The sequence below is a fragment of the Procambarus clarkii genome, chromosome 24 (assembly GCF_040958095.1).
Source record: "Procambarus clarkii isolate CNS0578487 chromosome 24, FALCON_Pclarkii_2.0, whole genome shotgun sequence".
NCBI classification, from domain to species: domain Eukaryota; kingdom Metazoa; phylum Arthropoda; class Malacostraca; order Decapoda; family Cambaridae; genus Procambarus; species Procambarus clarkii.
In genome coordinates, this window is record NC_091173.1 from 3,263,336 (window position 1) to 3,283,452 (window position 20,117).

A 20,117-nucleotide genomic window follows, 5' to 3' on the forward strand; every position below is an offset into this window, starting at 1 on the left:
TCCCCCAACAATACCATTTGTGGTGTTATTACACTATATACAGACATTATATATAAGTATGTATATATTTTGTTCACCACAACTGTATAGCTAAGCTGATATAGTTAGTTCAGGCACTAAGAGTCGTCGCTATACACAGATGGCTGCTCCCTCACTCTTTCAAGGTCACACGCACTAAACTTTCTCCCCCAACAATACCGTTTGCGGTGTTATTACACTATATACAGACGTTATATATAAGTATGTATATATTTTGTTCACCACAACTGTACAGCTAAGCTGATATAGTTAGTTCAGGCACTAAGAGTCGTCGCTACACGCAGATGGCGGCTGGCGGCTCCCTCACTCTTTCAAGGTCACACGCACTAAACTTTCTCCCCCAACAATACCTTTTGCAGTGTTATTACCCTATATACACATATTATATATAAATATCTACATGTTTTATGCACCGTAACTGTACACCTAAGCTTGTAGTGCGCCCAAAGAACATAGTGGCCACCCTCTAAACAGCTAGACAAATCGTGCAGACGACGTCGCCTCCGTCACCCATATGGCTCCTCCCAGCATAATCCTTTTGCTGTTATTACACTAATACACACATTATATATAAGTATCTACATTTGTGTTCACCATAGAGAACCACCAAGCTGGTATGGTGAATGCAAACAATAACAGCTAGCCACACAGTCAGTAAATGATGCTGTCTCCCTCCATCTCAGCATCACTCCTGCCACAGCGCTAATTATTACAACAATCCTGCTATTATCACAACCCTGGTTATTTATATCACAGTCATGGGTCATCTGTAATATTGTCATCGCTAAATAATAACAATTATATATTTATTTAAACATTTTTCGGCGATGCTGTGGTCACAAGCTGAACAGCAATGCTGTTCGCTCATGCTGCGTGCGCCGGCCTTGGTTGCTCCAACAGTACTGTGCCTCTCACACCTGAGAATATTGCCCACGATTTTTTTTTTAAATAGCATCTGTTTACAAGAGCCCTGAGGAAGCTACTTTGAACCCCGTGTAGCTGTGGGCCATTTGAATGAGGCCTGGTACCCTATGGCATATATATACGCCATGCGCACCATGGGACATGTTACTCAGGGCGTATATATACGCCATGCGCAGTTTAAGGGTTAAATGGGGCATGGCTATATACTGATTGGCACCCACAGGCGCAAAAAAAAAAAAAAAAAAAAAAATCTTTCTAACCTGTTAAGTCGTGTTCCCTGATCATGGGAAAAATAAAATAAAAATTAAATTGTACTTTCCGGCGATTTAATTGTGCCGAGAATATGGATGATGACGTCACAGTTTGCATGTTCGCTCATGCACGGTGCGTCCTGGAGGCGTTGCGCGCGGTCTTCAAGCAGCCACAGTTGCCACAAATTTATTTTCGTGTCATTATTTACAGTGTTTACGCGTGTATTCTTTGCAATATTAGTCACTAATTATGTTGCACATAATGTCACTTGACAGTTATTGTCAATATATGTTGCACACATCGAGTATACACATGCGCACACAAACGTTTTCCATTACGGCATTATATTATGTAAACACAGATTTTTCTGAGGAATTTATAATGTTTTACATTTATGTGTTAGATATTCCATTATTATTCTAACTTTTACTAGTCTGTCTTGATTGTCTTTGGGAATGGCATTATTGTTACGAGTATGAAAATACTTAGGAATCATTATATATCGTCTCGCCGTCATAAAAGTATTGAAAGATGATACATTCTACAATTTGCCTGTTTGCCAGTACATACTCATCGTTGGCATCTTCACAATGCCCATCAACATTGTCAGTCCCAAATATTTGGCAAGCTTTTTTACATTCACTTCATCCCACTCATTGTTTGGTTATTAGAAGCATTGGAAGCATTGATGCATACAAGATGGTTTCATAGACAATAAATTTCATCAAATGTCGTGTAATAAAAAACTGTAAAAATCCTAGTGCTTGGTACTGGTAGAGTCAAGCCTGGTGTTACAGTAAAACTGTCAACAAATGGTGCAATGTTGTCAGTAAACCAGCTTCACCAGAACTGGTGCGTGGGGTACGTGCGGTACAAGTTCTAATAGCAGGGCCAGCACGTGTGGCGATATCAAAATCATCACCACCACTCCCCCCACTTTTAATTTTATCCTCACCTGCTGTTTCACTTTCAACCACCTCACTATCACTGTCACTTTCGGCACTTTCAAGATCAAGATCAGAAAATTCATCAACTAAAGCCTGGAATTTTGTTGGTGTGTGTTTCACTCTTCTGTACTTTTGGCAAACGCTACTTAGCTTTTCCCTCAGATGTGTTTCTTTCCCTGCTTTTGTCTTGGAATGGCTCTGTTCTTGATCACTATTCATCTTGGAGTAAATATAGAGAGTTTATAAAGGGAGTAACAAATATAGCCTAGGAAAAATAGCCGGCGCGGGCACACATTTGGTCATGAGGGAAGGAGGCAGCGGTTACGAAAGTGGTCACGAAAAATAATGGTCCTACCACGTGGGAGGCGGTGCCTTGATGCTACATGGGGCATCACAGAAAATTTGAAGACGATGACACTCATTTTAAAACATGTCCCATAATGATTGGAATAAAAATGTAATTTGAACACTTTGTGCAGCCCGGCGTGCTTGCCGGGCTGCACCACCCCAAGGTGGGCCTGGCATTTCCCGGGAGCGTGCACCCATACTAAAATATGTATACACTTTCCAGTGTTCTGACTTCAATTTCCATGCTACATCGTTCATTTTGGTATCAAATGGTTCACAATCAAAAGGCGCACATTTTAAAACTAGTAGCATAATAATAGAATAATAAATGGAATTTTAGCAAATATTTTAATTTTGGATGCTCATCACCACACAAGTATTTATAGTCTTTCCAGTGTTCTGACATCAATTGTCGTGCTACGTCGTTCATTTTGGTATCAAATTGTTCGCATTCTAAAGGCGTGCATTTTAAAACTAGTCCCATAATATTTGAACAATAAATGGAATTTTAACAAATATTTTAATTTTAGATGCAAAATGCGTCTCCGCCAAACAGCCGTAGAGTTAATTATGGCCGCGATATCTGTCGCTGCTGGACAAAAGTGTAAATAAATACTGTATTTTAATATCGGATGCAAGATGCATCCCTGGTCAGGATCTGTTGAGTTAAATACGGATGCATATTGCATCCCAGTAGGGACCTGACAGCTGAGTGGACAGCACTTCAGATTCGTAGTCCTGAGATTCCAGGTTCGATCCCCGGTGGAGGCGGAAACAAATGGGCACAGCTCCTTTCACCCTGATGCCCCTGTTACCTAGCAGTAAATAGGTACCTGGAAGTTAGACAGCTGCTACGGGCTGCTTCCTGGGAATGTGTAACAAAAAGGAGGCCTGGTCAAGGACCGGGCCGCGGGGATGTTAAGCCCCAAAATTATCTCAAAATAGCTCAAGATAACCATCCCTAGTCAGGCAAAGTGTTAAACAATTTCTCAACATGCGGTGATCACATCTTTTTCTAATGTATTCCTTTGTAGAAATGCTGGCCTCATTTACCAAGGAGCACTTGAGATATTTTCTGGGAGCTACTAAGGTGCTTCTCCAAGAAATAGAGTTAAATTTAATGAAATACCCTTTTCTGGTGGGGAACCTTAGTAGCTGCCTGTCCCTACTCTGTTCCCTTCTTTCCAATGGAGTGGAGGAGTTGGCTGGAGTGGTTTGTGAATGGTGGGTTTGGCAGGAACCCTGGGTGAACTGACCTCCAGCTGGTGGCAGGTTGTTACGGCCCTCTCGGGTCGCAACTGGGTTCTTACTCTGATGTTGTTAGAGGAAGGTATCCGGCCCCAAGCCAGTAGTGGCTTTCAAGGGATGTGATCCGTAACGCAGTTAAATTAAAGGGGAAGGGAAATAAAGTCAAAACTTAATATAATATAATTATCACCGTCACCAATAAATAAGATATAAACGATTACACGGGGGGGGATATAAACACTATAATACACGATGTAGTCTTCCTCCGAAGACCCTGGACGTTCACGGTGCCAAGCTCCTGGTGCTCTCGTGGCCTCACGACGAATCCTTCGAGAATGAGTCTACCCCGGCCACAGGCCAGCCAAAACACAGTTCCACTGGGGGCACCGTCGTGGAGGCCGTCAACCACAAGTCCAGCAGATAGCTGGCAGGTTCCGAATCAGCGACGCTGGTTAGGCCACTCCACGAGCGATACTAGGGTCGCGCCCTAGTCAGGAGCCTCGTGTGATACCACAGATCACTCTCCTTTCCACAACACCCCAGTGGTTAAGCGTCTCCACCAGTTAGTCCCGGGTACGACAATCCTTCAACTGCCACTTCACAGGCAGGGTAACACCACAGTGTTCATCCGGGGGGGCGACTCACAGTTGCTGCAGCAAACACTTGGTGACGAGACGGCTGCCTTGGTTAGACTGACTCAACTTCCATTACAGCAGTCCCAGGTCGACTCTGTAATCAGACACGTCATCAGTAACGGGGACACACAAAAGCACCTCACTTACAGGCTCAGACCCAAACGCCCACCTATCCACTCCATAGATGGCGTTGAGCACCACCTCACCAGAGGTCAGCAGCGGCTGTGTTGTGAGCTGAACAGGACTGGAAACTGGCCCTCGTGGCCAGTACACCTCGTCCTCACCAGGTGTCGTTGTCCATTTGGAGGGGGTTTCGGGAGCTGACCCACAGATGGCGCGGTCGTCACTGCTCCGTACTCGGACGCTGGATTCGGGTCCGTAACACCTCCCCACCAAAAAGAATTTGGTTTGGGGTTCTATAAAAGAAAAGACAAACCAAATTAGTACGTGGCTACAACTCCACACAGACTCACGTACACTATGAACTGGAGTGATGAGGCTGTCTTGTCCACAGAACTTTTCTACCGGGCAACTCTGGCACAGAGGAAACTTTAAGATGGAAGACGATAATCTGTCTGATGTAATCTTCCACCTCTCCACTGCGAGGGGGGGCATCATCTCACATCTCTCGAGTAAGGATCGATATCGACCCGATCTAGGACGACTCGACACTTCCCTGTGTCGTGACACCGATGATGGCTGGTCACAGACGGCATTTCTAGTACCGGTCCGGTAGTCCTTCAGGGAGACGGGAACCTGGAATACAGGGGTCGGATTATTTAGAGTGACAGCGACAGTAGACAAGTCGATACTTATAGCACACTCGCCTACTAGGCCCACACCTAGTTGCAACAGGGCTGCTCGTACATCGAGGATGGCATTCGCTCTGCCACCGTCAGGTCGACCAACGTTCCGTATAACGCTGCATTTAGGCTCAGCAGTCACGCGGGGGGTGTCAACCTGTCGGAAACAGTCACTCATAATATCATATCTCGTACCTCCAGTATCAACCATCACCTTCCAGGTCCCTTCTTCGACTGCAGCACTCACAGTGCATGTCTCCAATCCCTGGGATCTCCTTGCGATGTTCAAGGGAGCCATCATCTGTCGGGTCGTCCACTGGTCCTTACTGAGAACACATATGAGAACAAAACAAAACACCGCTAAGAAACATTTGGCTAACTTAGGGATAAGCTTCCTGAGCCTGTCATGTCCATAGCCGGCAATATCCACTAGCCTGGTTTGGACCAAAGAGGGCTCTAGAACCTTCGCACATACCTCACATACCTCCGACGTCTGGGGAATCTCTGGCCGGTTCAATGTACGCTGTACCTTGCCATACCGCAAGTACACATCCGCCTTCGCTCCAGACTCGTTGGTATTCGTGGGTGCTTGCACACGAGGCCTCTCTTCTCGCTCAGTCGCTTCTGCTACCTTAACCGCATGTTCCTCGTCGGGAGAAGAATCAGGAGACTCTGCTAGGATACTGTCAATCTGTAGGTGAGAGGAAGGATTAAACATATTATTTAGTTCCGGGTCTGTCTGTACCTGGACATTACCACTGCCTGCCGTTACCTCAGACCTTGTTGTTCCGGCTGACTCGTCCGCGACCTTGGGAAGATTGTGGCTCCAATCTGTCACCAAGTCGTTGGCTAGTACCACGTCAATCCCAGCTATAGGGAGGGTATCGACTACTGCCAACGCACATGTGCCGCTGAAGTAAGGCGAGTCGAGATGTATCGGCACTAAGGGGGCGATGTACTGCGTCCTCGGAAACCCAACCAGGACAACCTTTTGTCTCCCATCTACACTCACTCCCTCGGGTAACGAGCTACTCACGATCAGGGACTGGGCTGCTCCACTATCTCTGAGCACTACAACAGATCTACCAGTGTGATCACTCGTTACATACCCGCTTGAAGTGTGAGGGGCGAACAAACTTGGTCCTTCCTGCGTAGTCGTCGACTGGCTTCCTGCTGGTGGTGTTACACAACTCATTAACATCACCTCCCTACGTGGGCTGCTACCTCTTCTGCCTCGGCACATAGCAGCTACATGCCCTTTCTGCCCACAAGTCCAGCACACCACATTCCTCCTCGGACTCCGGTGTTTCGGACTGTTAGGACTAGTCCTTCGAGGGCTACTTGGGGGCGTCTTCTTAGCGCTTTGTGGGACGGCGGTCTCCTCTTCGTCATGAGGTTTGTCAAACCGGCGTTGGTAATTCCTTGGGACATACTGTCTCCACTCGATCATCCGGACTATATGGGAAGGACCCCCAGCCGGATTATCACATTTTTCGGATAATGGTACTTTTTCACCTACGAGTCCAAAAGTGACCATTTTCAACTATTTTTATACTACAAACAACATAATTTGAATTGCCTTGCCACATACAATTATTAAATATTCAACTAGAAACCTCAACTTACCTTGTTGGTGTTCGTCTTCTTGATTGATGCCACACATCTTGAAGTTAAAAATTCTTAACAATTTACGTAACCTATACTAACACAACACTAAAATTAACACTTAAAATTACTGTACAGTTCATTAAGCTAAGTTAGTTTTGACTGCCAGCTGCTGAAGCCTCACTGGTTGAGGGCATTTGGGTTGCCTGTGAGGCCTCACTTGTTGAAGGTGCTTGCTTGCACCTCACTTGTTGAAGCGCTTGCATTCCCTCACTTGTTGAAGGCGCTTGGCTTGTCTGTGACGCCTCACTTGTTAAAGGCGCTTGCTTGCGCCTCACTTGTTGAAAGCGCTTGGCTTGCCTGTGGCGCGTCACTTGTTGAAAGCGCTTGGTTTGCCTATAATGCCTCACTTGTTGAAGGAGCTTGGCTTGCCTGTGGCGCCTCACTTGTTGAAGGCGCTTGGCTGCCTGTGACGCCTCACTGTTTGAACAACACGTAACTTGTCTTTAATTGCTAGGACAATCTTCTTCCTCTTAACACTTCCAGAACGATTGATGCTGCTACCAGACATATTCTTGGCCAAAAATGTTCAAAATTACTATGAAAATTAAGAAAGTTATTTAAAAAAATATTTCACTAACGGCGCAACACTGTGAGGCCGCACTGGTTGAGGTGTATAACTGTGACTTGTCTTTTATTGTTAGGACAACTTTCTCCCTCTTAACACCTCCAGAACGATTGATGCTGCTACCAGACATAGTCTTGGCCAAAAATGTTCAAAGTTACTATGAAAATAAAAAAGTTATTTAAAAAAATATTTCACTAATGGCGCAGCACTGTGTATAACACGAGGGACGGACGCACATGGGTTGACCAGTGTTGGACAGGTCCACTTGGGGCAGCCATAGCGTTACGTAGGCCGCCAGGAGGAAAAAAATTCACAATATTTTTGAAGGAAACTTCAGCCTGTGCACAATGCTTTTAGGAAACTTATTTATTTGTTATTACATAATTACTAGTAGTTATTTGATTTGTTTTTGGCTATGATTAATTGTTCTAAAATTAATGGTAATTCCTGTACCCAGGTAGTCCCTCCTGACGCACCCCTCCCACCATCCCAACACCACCCACCCACCCCACCCCCACCTACACCATGCGCCTCGAGTCTCGGGCAGACGGGATTAATACCATATGGCCCGCCTCATGTTTTCATATACGGACAAAGGCACGATTATCCGGGGGACTGACCGGATAGTGTAATTTCTGCAGAAAACCTGCTTTAATCCGGTCCCTGTGGCTATTTTAGCCGGATATTGTGATAACTTTATCTGTTCACGATTTTGGCCGTATAAGGGCGTTTTTCGGATGTTCGAATCCCGGATAATCGCGGGGTTACAGTACTTAGCAGAATGTCTATGCGTTAAGATGTATTCCTCAGCCATGGTGGCTGCCGTGCTCAAGGTCTCCACCTGCTGCTCTTCCAAGTATGTCTTCAGGTCTCCAGACAAACAATCCTTGAAGTCCTCTAACAGTATGAACTGCTCGAGGTCTTGTTTGGTCTCCCCTTCCGAGAGGCACACCATTCCTGGAAAAGTCGCTCCTTGATAGTGGCGAATTCGGTGAAAGTGTGCTCTGAGATCTTTTTCAGGTTCCTGAACTTCTGCCTGTAAGCCTCAGGTACCAATTGGTACGCCATGAGCACGACCTTCTTCACCTTGTCATAATCGCCGGAGTCGTCAAGGGATAACGTGGAGTAGGCGATTTGGGCCTTCCCAGTCAAGACTGACTGTATCATGATGGCCCAATTCTCCCTTGGCCACTCCAAAGAGGCAGCGACTTTCTCGAAGGCTGCGAAGAACTTTGAAACTTCCTTCTCGTTGAATTTTGGGACCATTTTGATGTTCCTTACCGGATCGAAACTACTGGTGTCCATTGTTTGCCTCCGACCACCTAACCGCAATACTTCTAGTTCATGTTGTCTCTCTCTCTCCTCTCTGTCCTGTCGTTCTTGCCTGTCTCGCTCTTTTTCTCGCTCTTCTCTTTCTCTTTCTTCTCTTTCTCTTTCTCGTTCTTCTCTCTCTCGTTTCTCTGCTCTTTCCTCTTTCTCCCTCTTTTCTTCTTTCTTCTCGTTCTAATTCTAAACGCCTTATCTCTAATTCTTTTCCTAATCTCTCTCTTTCCATTTCTTGTCTCTCTTTTTCCATTTCTAATTTCTTATCTTCTCTCTCTCTCGCTTTCTCTTCTCTCTCTTTAGCGATTTCTAGCTTTTTCCATTCTATTTAACGATGGATCTCTAGTTCACGCATTTTCACAGTAAGCACACTTATATTTAGTTCACTCTCATCACTTTCGACATCACTCCCTTTATCTTCCTTTTCAGTGGAAGCTATTTCCTCACCTTCCTTTATACTAGGTGCCTCGCCTTCCTGTTTCTCCTCTGCCTTCAAATGCCGGTGAACCTTGGACAAGATCTCCACACGGGAATCACTGGCACGGATCTTGATCTCCAGGTAGGCGCTCACTAGTACAAGTTCCTGTTTGCCCAGATATTTTAATCTGGCAAGACAGTCCTCTCTGTTCAGAAAAGCCTGAACATCGTCCAGATCATCGATGGTAGCTTTTTCTGCCATTGTCACAGATGGAACACTTAGCACTTAACACACCGCTTCACTTTAGCACTTAACGCACCGAGTACCGTTCTACGTCAATATTGCACTTTATCGCACCTGGCGCCTCATTTGCCAATATTGCACGTAATTACTTCGGGCACCGCACTACGCAATATTGCACTTAATCACAGCGAACACCTTGCTCTACAATATTGCACTGAATCACACCGAGCACCGCACTACACAATATTGCACTCAATCGCTTAATCACAGCGAGCACCGCACTGCACAATATTGCACTTAGTCACTCCGAGCACCGCACAGGACGTATAACGTCCCAATCGTCACACACACGGGGAATTATTTACAGGGATTACGCCACTTCACCACCCCTGTCAAACATACTTGACAAGGAGTCGGATCCCGCTGGGGATGCCAATTATGTTACGGCCCTCTCGGGTCGCAACTGGGTTCTTACTCTGATGTTGTTAGAGGAAGGGTATCCGGCCCCAAGCCAGTAGTGGCTTTCAAGGGATGTGATCCGTAACGCAAGTAAATTAAAGGGGAAGGGAAATAAAGTCAAAACTTAATATAATATAATTATCACCGTCACCAATAAATAAGATATAAACGATTACACGGGGGGGGGGGATATAAACACTATAATACACGATGCAGTCTTCCTCCGAAGACCCTGGACGTTCACGGTGCCAAGCTCCTGGTGCTCTCGTGGCCTCACGACGAATCCTTCGAGAATGAGTCTACCCCGGCCACAGGCCAGCCAAAACAGTTCCACTGGGGGCACCGTCGTGGAGGCCATCAACCACAAGTCCAGCAGATAGCTGGCAGGTTCCGAATCAGCGACGCTGGTTAGGCCACTCCACGAGCGATACTAGGGTCGCGCCCTAGTCAGGAGCCTCGTGTGATACCACAGATCACTCTCCTTTCCACAACACCCCAGTGGTTAAGCGTCTCCACCAGTCAGTCCCGGGTACGACAATCCTTCAACTGCCACTTCACAGGCAGGGTAACACCACAGTGTTCATCCGGGGGGGCGACTCACAGTTGCTGCAGCAAACACTTGGTGACGAGACGGCTGCCTTGGGTAGACTGACTCAACTTCCATTACAGCAGTCCCAGGTCGACTCTGTAATCAGACACGTCATCAGTAACAGGGACACACAAAAGCACCTCACTTACAGGCTCAGACCCAAACGCCCACCTATCAACTCCATAGATGGCGTTGAGCACCACCTCACCAGAGGTCAGCAGCGGCTGTGTTGTGAGCTGAACAGGACTGGAAACTGGCCCTCGTGGCCAGTACACCTCGTCCTCACCAGGTGTCGTCGTCCATTTGGAGGGGGTTTTGGGAGCTGACCCACAGATGGCGCGGTCGTCACTGCTCCGTACTCGGACGCTGGATTCGGGTCCGTAACACAGGTGGTCACAAAATGGTATATTTACATCACAACAATGATTGTTAATCATTGCATGATTAGCACAGTTGCTTTCTTTTAGTTGGGTTTTCGTCATTTTTGAGTAAATAAATCACTGATCCCCAAATTCCTCTTGCGTAAAAAAAAAAAATGCTCTATGCTCATCCTGAGTCAGGAGTCAACAAGCATTTATGCATCTTTGGAAGATTGTTTACATTTATTAAACAGTTTACAAGCATCAAAACTTCCAAATCAAATGTTGTTATTATAAACAACCTCCTAATGCTTTGGAGCTCAGAAACTGTTTAATAAATTTAAACAAAGTCACCAAAGATTGAGAGAAGATGCACATGTTCATAAGTACCTGCATAACTGCGTGATGACTCCAGCTCCTAGTTCCCAGTAGGCATGGGTTGGTATTAGTATCCTGGTGCATTTTCCAAAATCATGGTTAGACCAGCACTGATCTTAACACTTTCCTGGATTTTCGACTTGGACTTACGGGCGGTTTGCCTAACCGCTTGTCGGATCACGACGTAAATTTACGGACCGTGTTATATTGGGTATTTACTACTCGATCGACTTGGGGTTTGTATGAATATGTTTGCCATTAAATTTTTGTTTTCTCTAATAGGCACTGTGCCTATTTGAGAAAACGGCAAAGTATTGTAACTTAGAGGAGAGACTATTGAATTGGTGACACAACGAGGGTAATTGCGCACTCCACACACTCTTGTGTTGGCCGCGATCATGATTCTACATTTATATGCATATGTCTGTGTAGAGAATTTTATTCCGAACACTATACAAAAAAAAAAAAACGGAGTGAATCAAGTATAAACTTGAAAAAACATGAGCAAAGTAAAAACTTTTTACGCTCACGGGTACAAACACGCGTAAGATTCGCGTAAGCTTATTCGCTGCAAATTTATTTGACGCTCTGTTGGCCAATTCTACCCATGTTCTTATAGAACTTTCTATTGCAAACACATTGCTATAAAAATGAAATACATAGCTCGAGAAATAATGTCATGACAGTGAAATAAGTATAAACTTTCAAAGCGCTGCATCACAACAGTGTCGTCGCTGCTGAAATCACGGCTAACGCTTCGCCCAGTTCCCACACTCGTGCGGAACATAATTAGACATTGATAGGCATATGTCTGGGTGGGGAATTTTATTGCGAGTTCAGTGATATCAAAATAAGCGCTGTAGGATGACTGTGAGGCTGGCAACATACGAAAGAGTATGAACATTTACTTCCTGTTTGGGTGTCACGGCGAGTCATCTTCGTGTTTATTTACTTCGTGGTGGGATAGCAAATGCTTGGGTGACATTTTATGCATATGATCTTGTAGAGAATTTTATTGCCAACGCATTGATACCAAAATGAAAAACGTAGCTCGAGAATTGATGTTAAGAGCGTGAAAAGATGATAAACTTTTTTGTGTTCACGCTTGAGCGCCCAGAACGCCGCGCGCACAACCCGCTTTTTTTTTCAGCTAGTGCCGCGCGCACTAAAGTGTTAAGTTCATGATACTTAAGTTCCTGCCAGTAAACATTATTTTATTACATTACTCTTGCTTTATTTCAGTTAAATTTGGGCCTGGAATTTGATACTGGACTCGTAGGCAATGTTGTAGCAGTAAGCAAAACACAGGTTAACCGTCCTGATGAAGCGAGTATCAAGACTACAATCCTTCGGCATTGTCTTGAGTCTGGCAATATCTGGGATGATCTACTACAAAGAAAGGCAAGTTCTTGGTTTTCATTGGGTTTGCTGATCATATAATGAATTTGTGTAATATTGCTGAATTTAATATTTTATGAATAACATTGCTAGAAAGAATATAATTGATACACTTGTTATTTAAATTCTATTTTAGGTGTATGAAATAAATACAACTTATGTTAGTGCCAGTGGTCAGACACCATTTTATCTCATGTTCCATCGGCAAGTGAGACCTATGGACTCTAACAGTAATCAACAGGTAAGTTAAAATCCATGTTATTTTGTGCAATAAAATATTTGATGACCTTTCATGAATAGAAATTGAAATAAGTTTATTGAGGTAAAATACACACAAAGGGATGAGGTAGCTCAAGCTATTCTCACCCCATATTCTCATGAATAGAGTTGCATAATTGGGGCTGGCTTGTATTTTGGGATATTATTCCTTTTATGATTACTTACTAAACACATACTATTGTTGTAGAGAACCTTGGAACATCATGCTTAACTTTAAACTGTGCTTTCTAAAATGGCTCATTTTCATTTAGAGTTCATGTATTTTTATTTGGCAGTAATGTATGTGCTGTCTCTAATTTACAGAATTTGGCACATTTTATAAGTGCTTGTCATGTGAATATTTTACATGTTCAACGTGTTTTGTAATACTTTTATTCATAAGAATCTGGTTGTAGAGCAGAACCTGCTTGCAAGAATGTGGGAAGTGTTACACCACCCTCCATGTATTACAACACTACACTCACCACACCACCCTCCATGTATTACAACACTACACTCACTACACCACCCTCCATGTATTACAACACTACACCACCCTCCATGTATTACAACACTACACTCACCACACCACCCTCCATGTATTACAACACTACACTCACTACACCACCCTCCATGTATTACAACACTACACCACCCTCCATGTATTACAACACTACACTCACCACACCACCCTCCATGTATTACAACACTACACTCACCACACCACCCTCCATGTATTACAACACCACACTCACCACACCACCCTCCATGTATTACAACACTACACCACCCTCCATGTATTACAACACTACACTCACTACACCACCCTCCATGTATTACAACACTACACTCACTACACCACCCTCCATGTATTACAACACTACACCACCCTCCATGTATTACAACACTACACTCACCACACCACCCTCCATGTATTACAACACTACACCACCCTCCATGTATTACAACACTACACCACCCTCCATGTATTACAACACTACACTCACCACACCACCCTCCATGTATTACAACACTACACTCACCACACCACCCTCCATGTATTACAACACCACACTCACCACACCACCCTCCATGTATTACAACACTACACCACCCTCCATGTATTACAACACCACACTCACCACACCACCCTCCATGTATTACAACACTACACTCACCACACCACCCTCCATGTATTACAACACCACACTCACCACACCACCCTCCATGTATTACAACACTACACCACCCTCCATGTATTACAACACCACACTCACCACACCACCCTCCATGTATTACAACACTACACCACCCTCCATGTATTACAACACTACACTCACTACACCACCCTCCATGTATTACAACACTACACTCACTACACCACCCTCCATGTATTACAACACTACACCACCCTCCATGTATTACAACACTACACTCACCACACCACCCTCCATGTATTACAACACTACACTCACCACACCACCCTCCATGTATTACAACACTACACCACCCTCCATGTATTACAACACCACACCACCCTCCATGTATTACAACACTACACTCACTACACCACCCTCCATGTATTACAACACTACACCACCCTCCATGTATTACAACACTACACTCACCACACCACCCTCCATGTATTACAACACTACACTCACCACACCACCCTCCATGTATTACAACACTACACCACCCTCCATGTATTACAACACTACACTCACTACACCACCCTCCATGTATTACAACACTACACCACCCTCCATGTATTACAACACCACACCACCCTCCATGTATTACAACACTACACTCACCACACCACCCTCCATGTATTACAACACTACACTCACTACACCACCCTCCATGTATTACAACACCACACCACCCTCCATGTATTACAACACCACACCACCCTCCATGTATTACAACACTACACCACCCTCCATGTATTACAACACTACACTCACCACACCACCCTCCATGTATTACAACACTACACTCACCACACCACCCTCCATGTATTACAACACTACACCACCCTCCATGTATTACAACACTACACCACCCTCCATGTATTACAACACTACACCACCCTCCATGTATTACAACACTACACCACCCTCCATGTATTACAACACTACACACCCTCCATGTATTACAACACCACACCACCCTCCATGTATTACAACACTACACCACCCCTCCATGTATTACAACACTACACTCACCACACCAACCTCCATGTATTACAACACTACACCACCCTCCATGTATTACAACACTACACTCACCACACCACCCTCCATGTATTCAACACTACACTCACTACACCACCCTCCATGTATTACAACACTACACCACCCTCCATGTATTACAACACTACACTCACCACACCACCCTCCATGTATTACAACACTACACTCACACACCACCCTCCATGTATTACAACACTACACCACCCTCCATGTATTACACACTACACCACCACACCACCCTCCATGTATTACAACACTACACTCACCACACACCCTCCATGTATTACAACACCACACCACCCTCCATGTATTACAACACTACACCACCCTTCCCCATGTATTACAACACTACACTCCACCACACCACCCTCCATGTATTACAAACACCACACCACCTCCATGTATTACAACACACACCACCCTCCGTGTATTACAACACTACACCACCCTCCATGTATTACAACACTACACTCACCACACCACCCTCCGTGTATTACAACACTACACCACCCTCCATGTATTACAACACTACACCACCCCACCACCCTCCGTGTATTACAACACTACACCACCCTCCATGTATTACAACACTACACCACCCTCCATGTATACAACACTACACCACACCACCCTCCATGTATTACAACACTACACTCACCACACCACCCTCCATGTATTACAACACCACACCACCCTCCATGTATTACAACACTACACCACCCTCCATGTATTACAACACTACACTCACTACACCACCCTCCATGTATTACAACACTACACTCACTACACCACCCTCCATGTATTACAACACCACACCACCCTCCATGTATTACAACACTACACTCACCACACCACCCTCCATGTATTACAACACTACACTCACTACACCACCCTCCATGTATTACAACACTACACCACCCTCCATGTATTACAACACTACACTCACCACACCACCCTCCATGTATTACAACACTGACACTCACCTACACCACCCTCCATGTATTACAACACCTACACCACCCCTCCATGTTATTACAACACTACCACTCACCACACCACCCTCCATGTATTAAACACTACACTCAACCCACACCACCTCCATGTATTTACAACACTACACCACACACCACCCTCCATGTATTACAACACTACACCACCTCTCCATGTATTACAACACTACACTCACCACACCACCCTGCATGTATTTACCAAACCATCACTACACCACCCTCCATGTATTTACAACACTACACTCACCACACCACCCTCCATGTTATTACAACACTACACTCACCACACCACCCTCCGTGTATTACAACAACTACACCACCCTCCATGTATTACAACACTACACTCACTCACACCACCTCCATGTATTACAACACTACACTCACCACACCACCCTCCGTGTATTACAACACTACACCACCCTTCCATGTATTACAACACTACACCAACACAAATCCATGTCTTACACTCACTACACCACCCTCCATGTATTACAACACTACACTCACTACACCCACCCCTACATGTATTACAACACTACACCACCCTCCCATGTATTACAACACTACACACCCTCCCATGTATTACAACACACTCACCAACACACCCTCCATGTATTACAACACTACACTCACTACCCCCTCCATGTATTACAACACTACACTCACCACACCACCCCTCCATGTATTACAACACTACACCCTACACCACCCTCCATGTATTACAACACTACACCACCCTCCATGTATTACAACACTACACGCACACACCACCCTCCATGTATTACAACACTACACTCACTACACCACCCTCCATGTATTACAACACTACACCACCCTCCATGTATTACAACACTACACTCACTACACACCCTCCATGTATTACAACACTACACTCACCACACCACCCTCCATGTATTACAACACCACACCACCCTCCATGTATTACAACACTACACCAGCCTCCATGTATTACAACACTACACTCACCACACCACCCTCCATGTATTACAACACTACACCACCCTCCATGTATTACAACACTACACTCACTACACCACCCTCCATGTATTACAACACTACACTCACTACACCACCCTCCATGTATTACAACACTACACCACCCTCCATGTATTACAACACTACACTCACCACACCACCCTCCATGTATTAACATAACACTACACCACCCTCCATGTATTACAACACTACACCACCCTCCATGTATTACAACACTACACTCACCACACCACCCTCCATGTATTACAACACTACACTCACCACACCACCCTCCATGTATTACAACACTACACCACCCTCCATGTATTACAACACTACACTCACTACACCACCCTCCATGTATTACAACACTACACCACCCTCCATGTATTACAACACCACACCACCCTCCATGTATTACAACACTACACTCACCACACCACCCTCCATGTATTACAACACCACACCACCCTCCATGTATTACAACACTACACCACCCTCCATGTATTACAACACTACACTCACCACACCAACCTCCATGTATTACAACACTACACCACCCTCCATGTATTACAACACTACACTCACCACACCACCCTCCATGTATTACAACACTACACTCACTACACCACCCTCCATGTATTACAACACTACACCACCCTCCATGTATTACAACACTACACTCACCACACCACCCTCCATGTATTACAACACTACACTCACTACACCACCCTCCATGTATTACAACACTACACCACCCTCCATGTATTACAACACTACACTCACCACACCACCCTCCATGTATTACAACACTACACTCACCACACCACCCTCCATGTATTACAACTCACCACACCACCCTCCATGTATTACAACACTACACCACCCTCCATGTATTACAACACTACACTCACCACACCACCCTCCATGTATTACAACACTACACTCACTACACCACCCTCCATGTATTACAACACTACACCACCTCCATGTATTACAACACTACACTCACCACACCACCCTCCATGTATTACAACACTACACTCACCACACCACCCTCCATGTATTACAACACTACAACCACCCTCCATGTATTACAACACTACACCACCCTCCATGTATTACAACACCACACTCACCCACCACCCTCCGATGTATTACAACACTACAACCACCCTCCATGTATTACAACACTACACTCACTCACACCACCCTCCATGTATTACAACACTACACTCACCACACCACCCTCCATGTATTACAACACTACACCACCCTCCATGTATTACAAACACCTACACACCCTCCATGTATTACAACACTACACCTCACTACACCCCCTCCATGTATTACAACACTACACCACCCTCCATGTATTACAACACTACACTCACTACACCACCCTCCATGTATTACAACACTACACTCACCACACCACCCTCCATGTATTACAACACTACACCACCCTCCCTCCATGTATTACAACACTACACTCACACCACCTCCATGTATTACAACACACCCACCCTACATTCACTACACCACCCTCCATGTATACAACACCACACCACCACTCCATGTATTACAACACTACCCTCACCACACCACCCTCCATGTATTACAACACTACACCACCCCTCCATGTATTACAACAACTACACTCACTACACCACCTCCATGTATACAACACTACACCACCCTCCATGTATTACAACACTACACCACCTCCATGTATTACAACACCTACACTCACCACACCACCCTCCATGTATTACAACACTACACTCACACACCACCCTCCATGTATTACAACACTACACCACCCTCCATGTATTACAACACTACACTCACCACACCAACCTCCATGTATTACAACACTACACCAACCTCCATGTAAATTACAACACTACACTCACCACACCACCCTCCATGTATTACAACACTACACTGCCACTACACCACCCCTCCATGTATTCACACTACACCACCCTCCAGTGTATTACAACCTACACTCACCACACCACCGCTCCATGTAAATTACAACACTACACTCGAACTACACCACCCTCCCATGTATTAACAACCACTACACACCCTCCATGTATTACAACACTGAACACTCACATACCACCCTTCATGTATTACAACACTACACTCACCACACCACCCTCCATGTATTACAACACCACCACCAACCTCCATGTAAGACAACACTACCCACCCTCCCAGTATTCCAACACTACACTCACCACCACCACCCTCCCAATAGTATTACAACACCACACCACCCTCCATGTATTACAACCACCACACCACCCTCCGTAGTATTACACAAACTACACCACCCTCCATGTATTACACACTACACCTCACCTACACACCCTCCATGTATGACAACACTACACCACCCTCCATGTATTACAACACTACACTCACCACACCACCCTCCATGTATTACAACACTACACCACCCTCCATGTATTACAACACTACACCACCCTCCATGTATTACAACACTACACTCACCACACCACCCTCCATGTATTACAACACTACACTCACACACACCCTCCATGTATTACAACACCACACTCACCACACCACCCTCCATGTATTACAACACTACACCACCCTCCATGTATTACAACACCACACTCACCACACCACCCTCCATGTATTACAACACTACACTCACCACACCACCCTCCATGTATTACAACACCACACTCACCACACCACCCTCCATGTATTACAACACTACACCACCCTCCATGTATTACAACACCACACTCACCACACCACCCTCCATGTATTACAACACTACACCACCCTCCATGTATTACAACACTACACTCACTACACCACCCTCCATGTATTACAACACTACACTCACTACACCACCCTCCATGTATTACAACACTACACCACCCTCCATGTATTACAACACTACACTCACCACACCACCCATCCATGTATTACAACACTCACTCACTACACCA

At 45.1% G+C, this 20,117-nt stretch overlaps 1 protein-coding gene across 4 annotated transcripts in view; it reads left to right on the forward strand.

Annotated features, from left to right (window-relative positions):
- The window catches only part of LOC123761800 (uncharacterized), a 653,931-nt gene that overhangs the window by 573,874 nt on the left and 59,940 nt on the right, over positions 1-20,117 (forward strand). For all 4 annotated transcript variants that reach the window (XM_069330457.1, XM_069330459.1, XM_069330458.1 and 1 more), the window contains 2 exons: positions 12,441-12,599; positions 12,733-12,837. In XM_069330457.1, the coding sequence (XP_069186558.1) occupies positions 12,441-12,599; positions 12,733-12,837 (264 nt within the window). The remainder of the gene's footprint in view (positions 1-12,440; positions 12,600-12,732; positions 12,838-20,117) is intronic.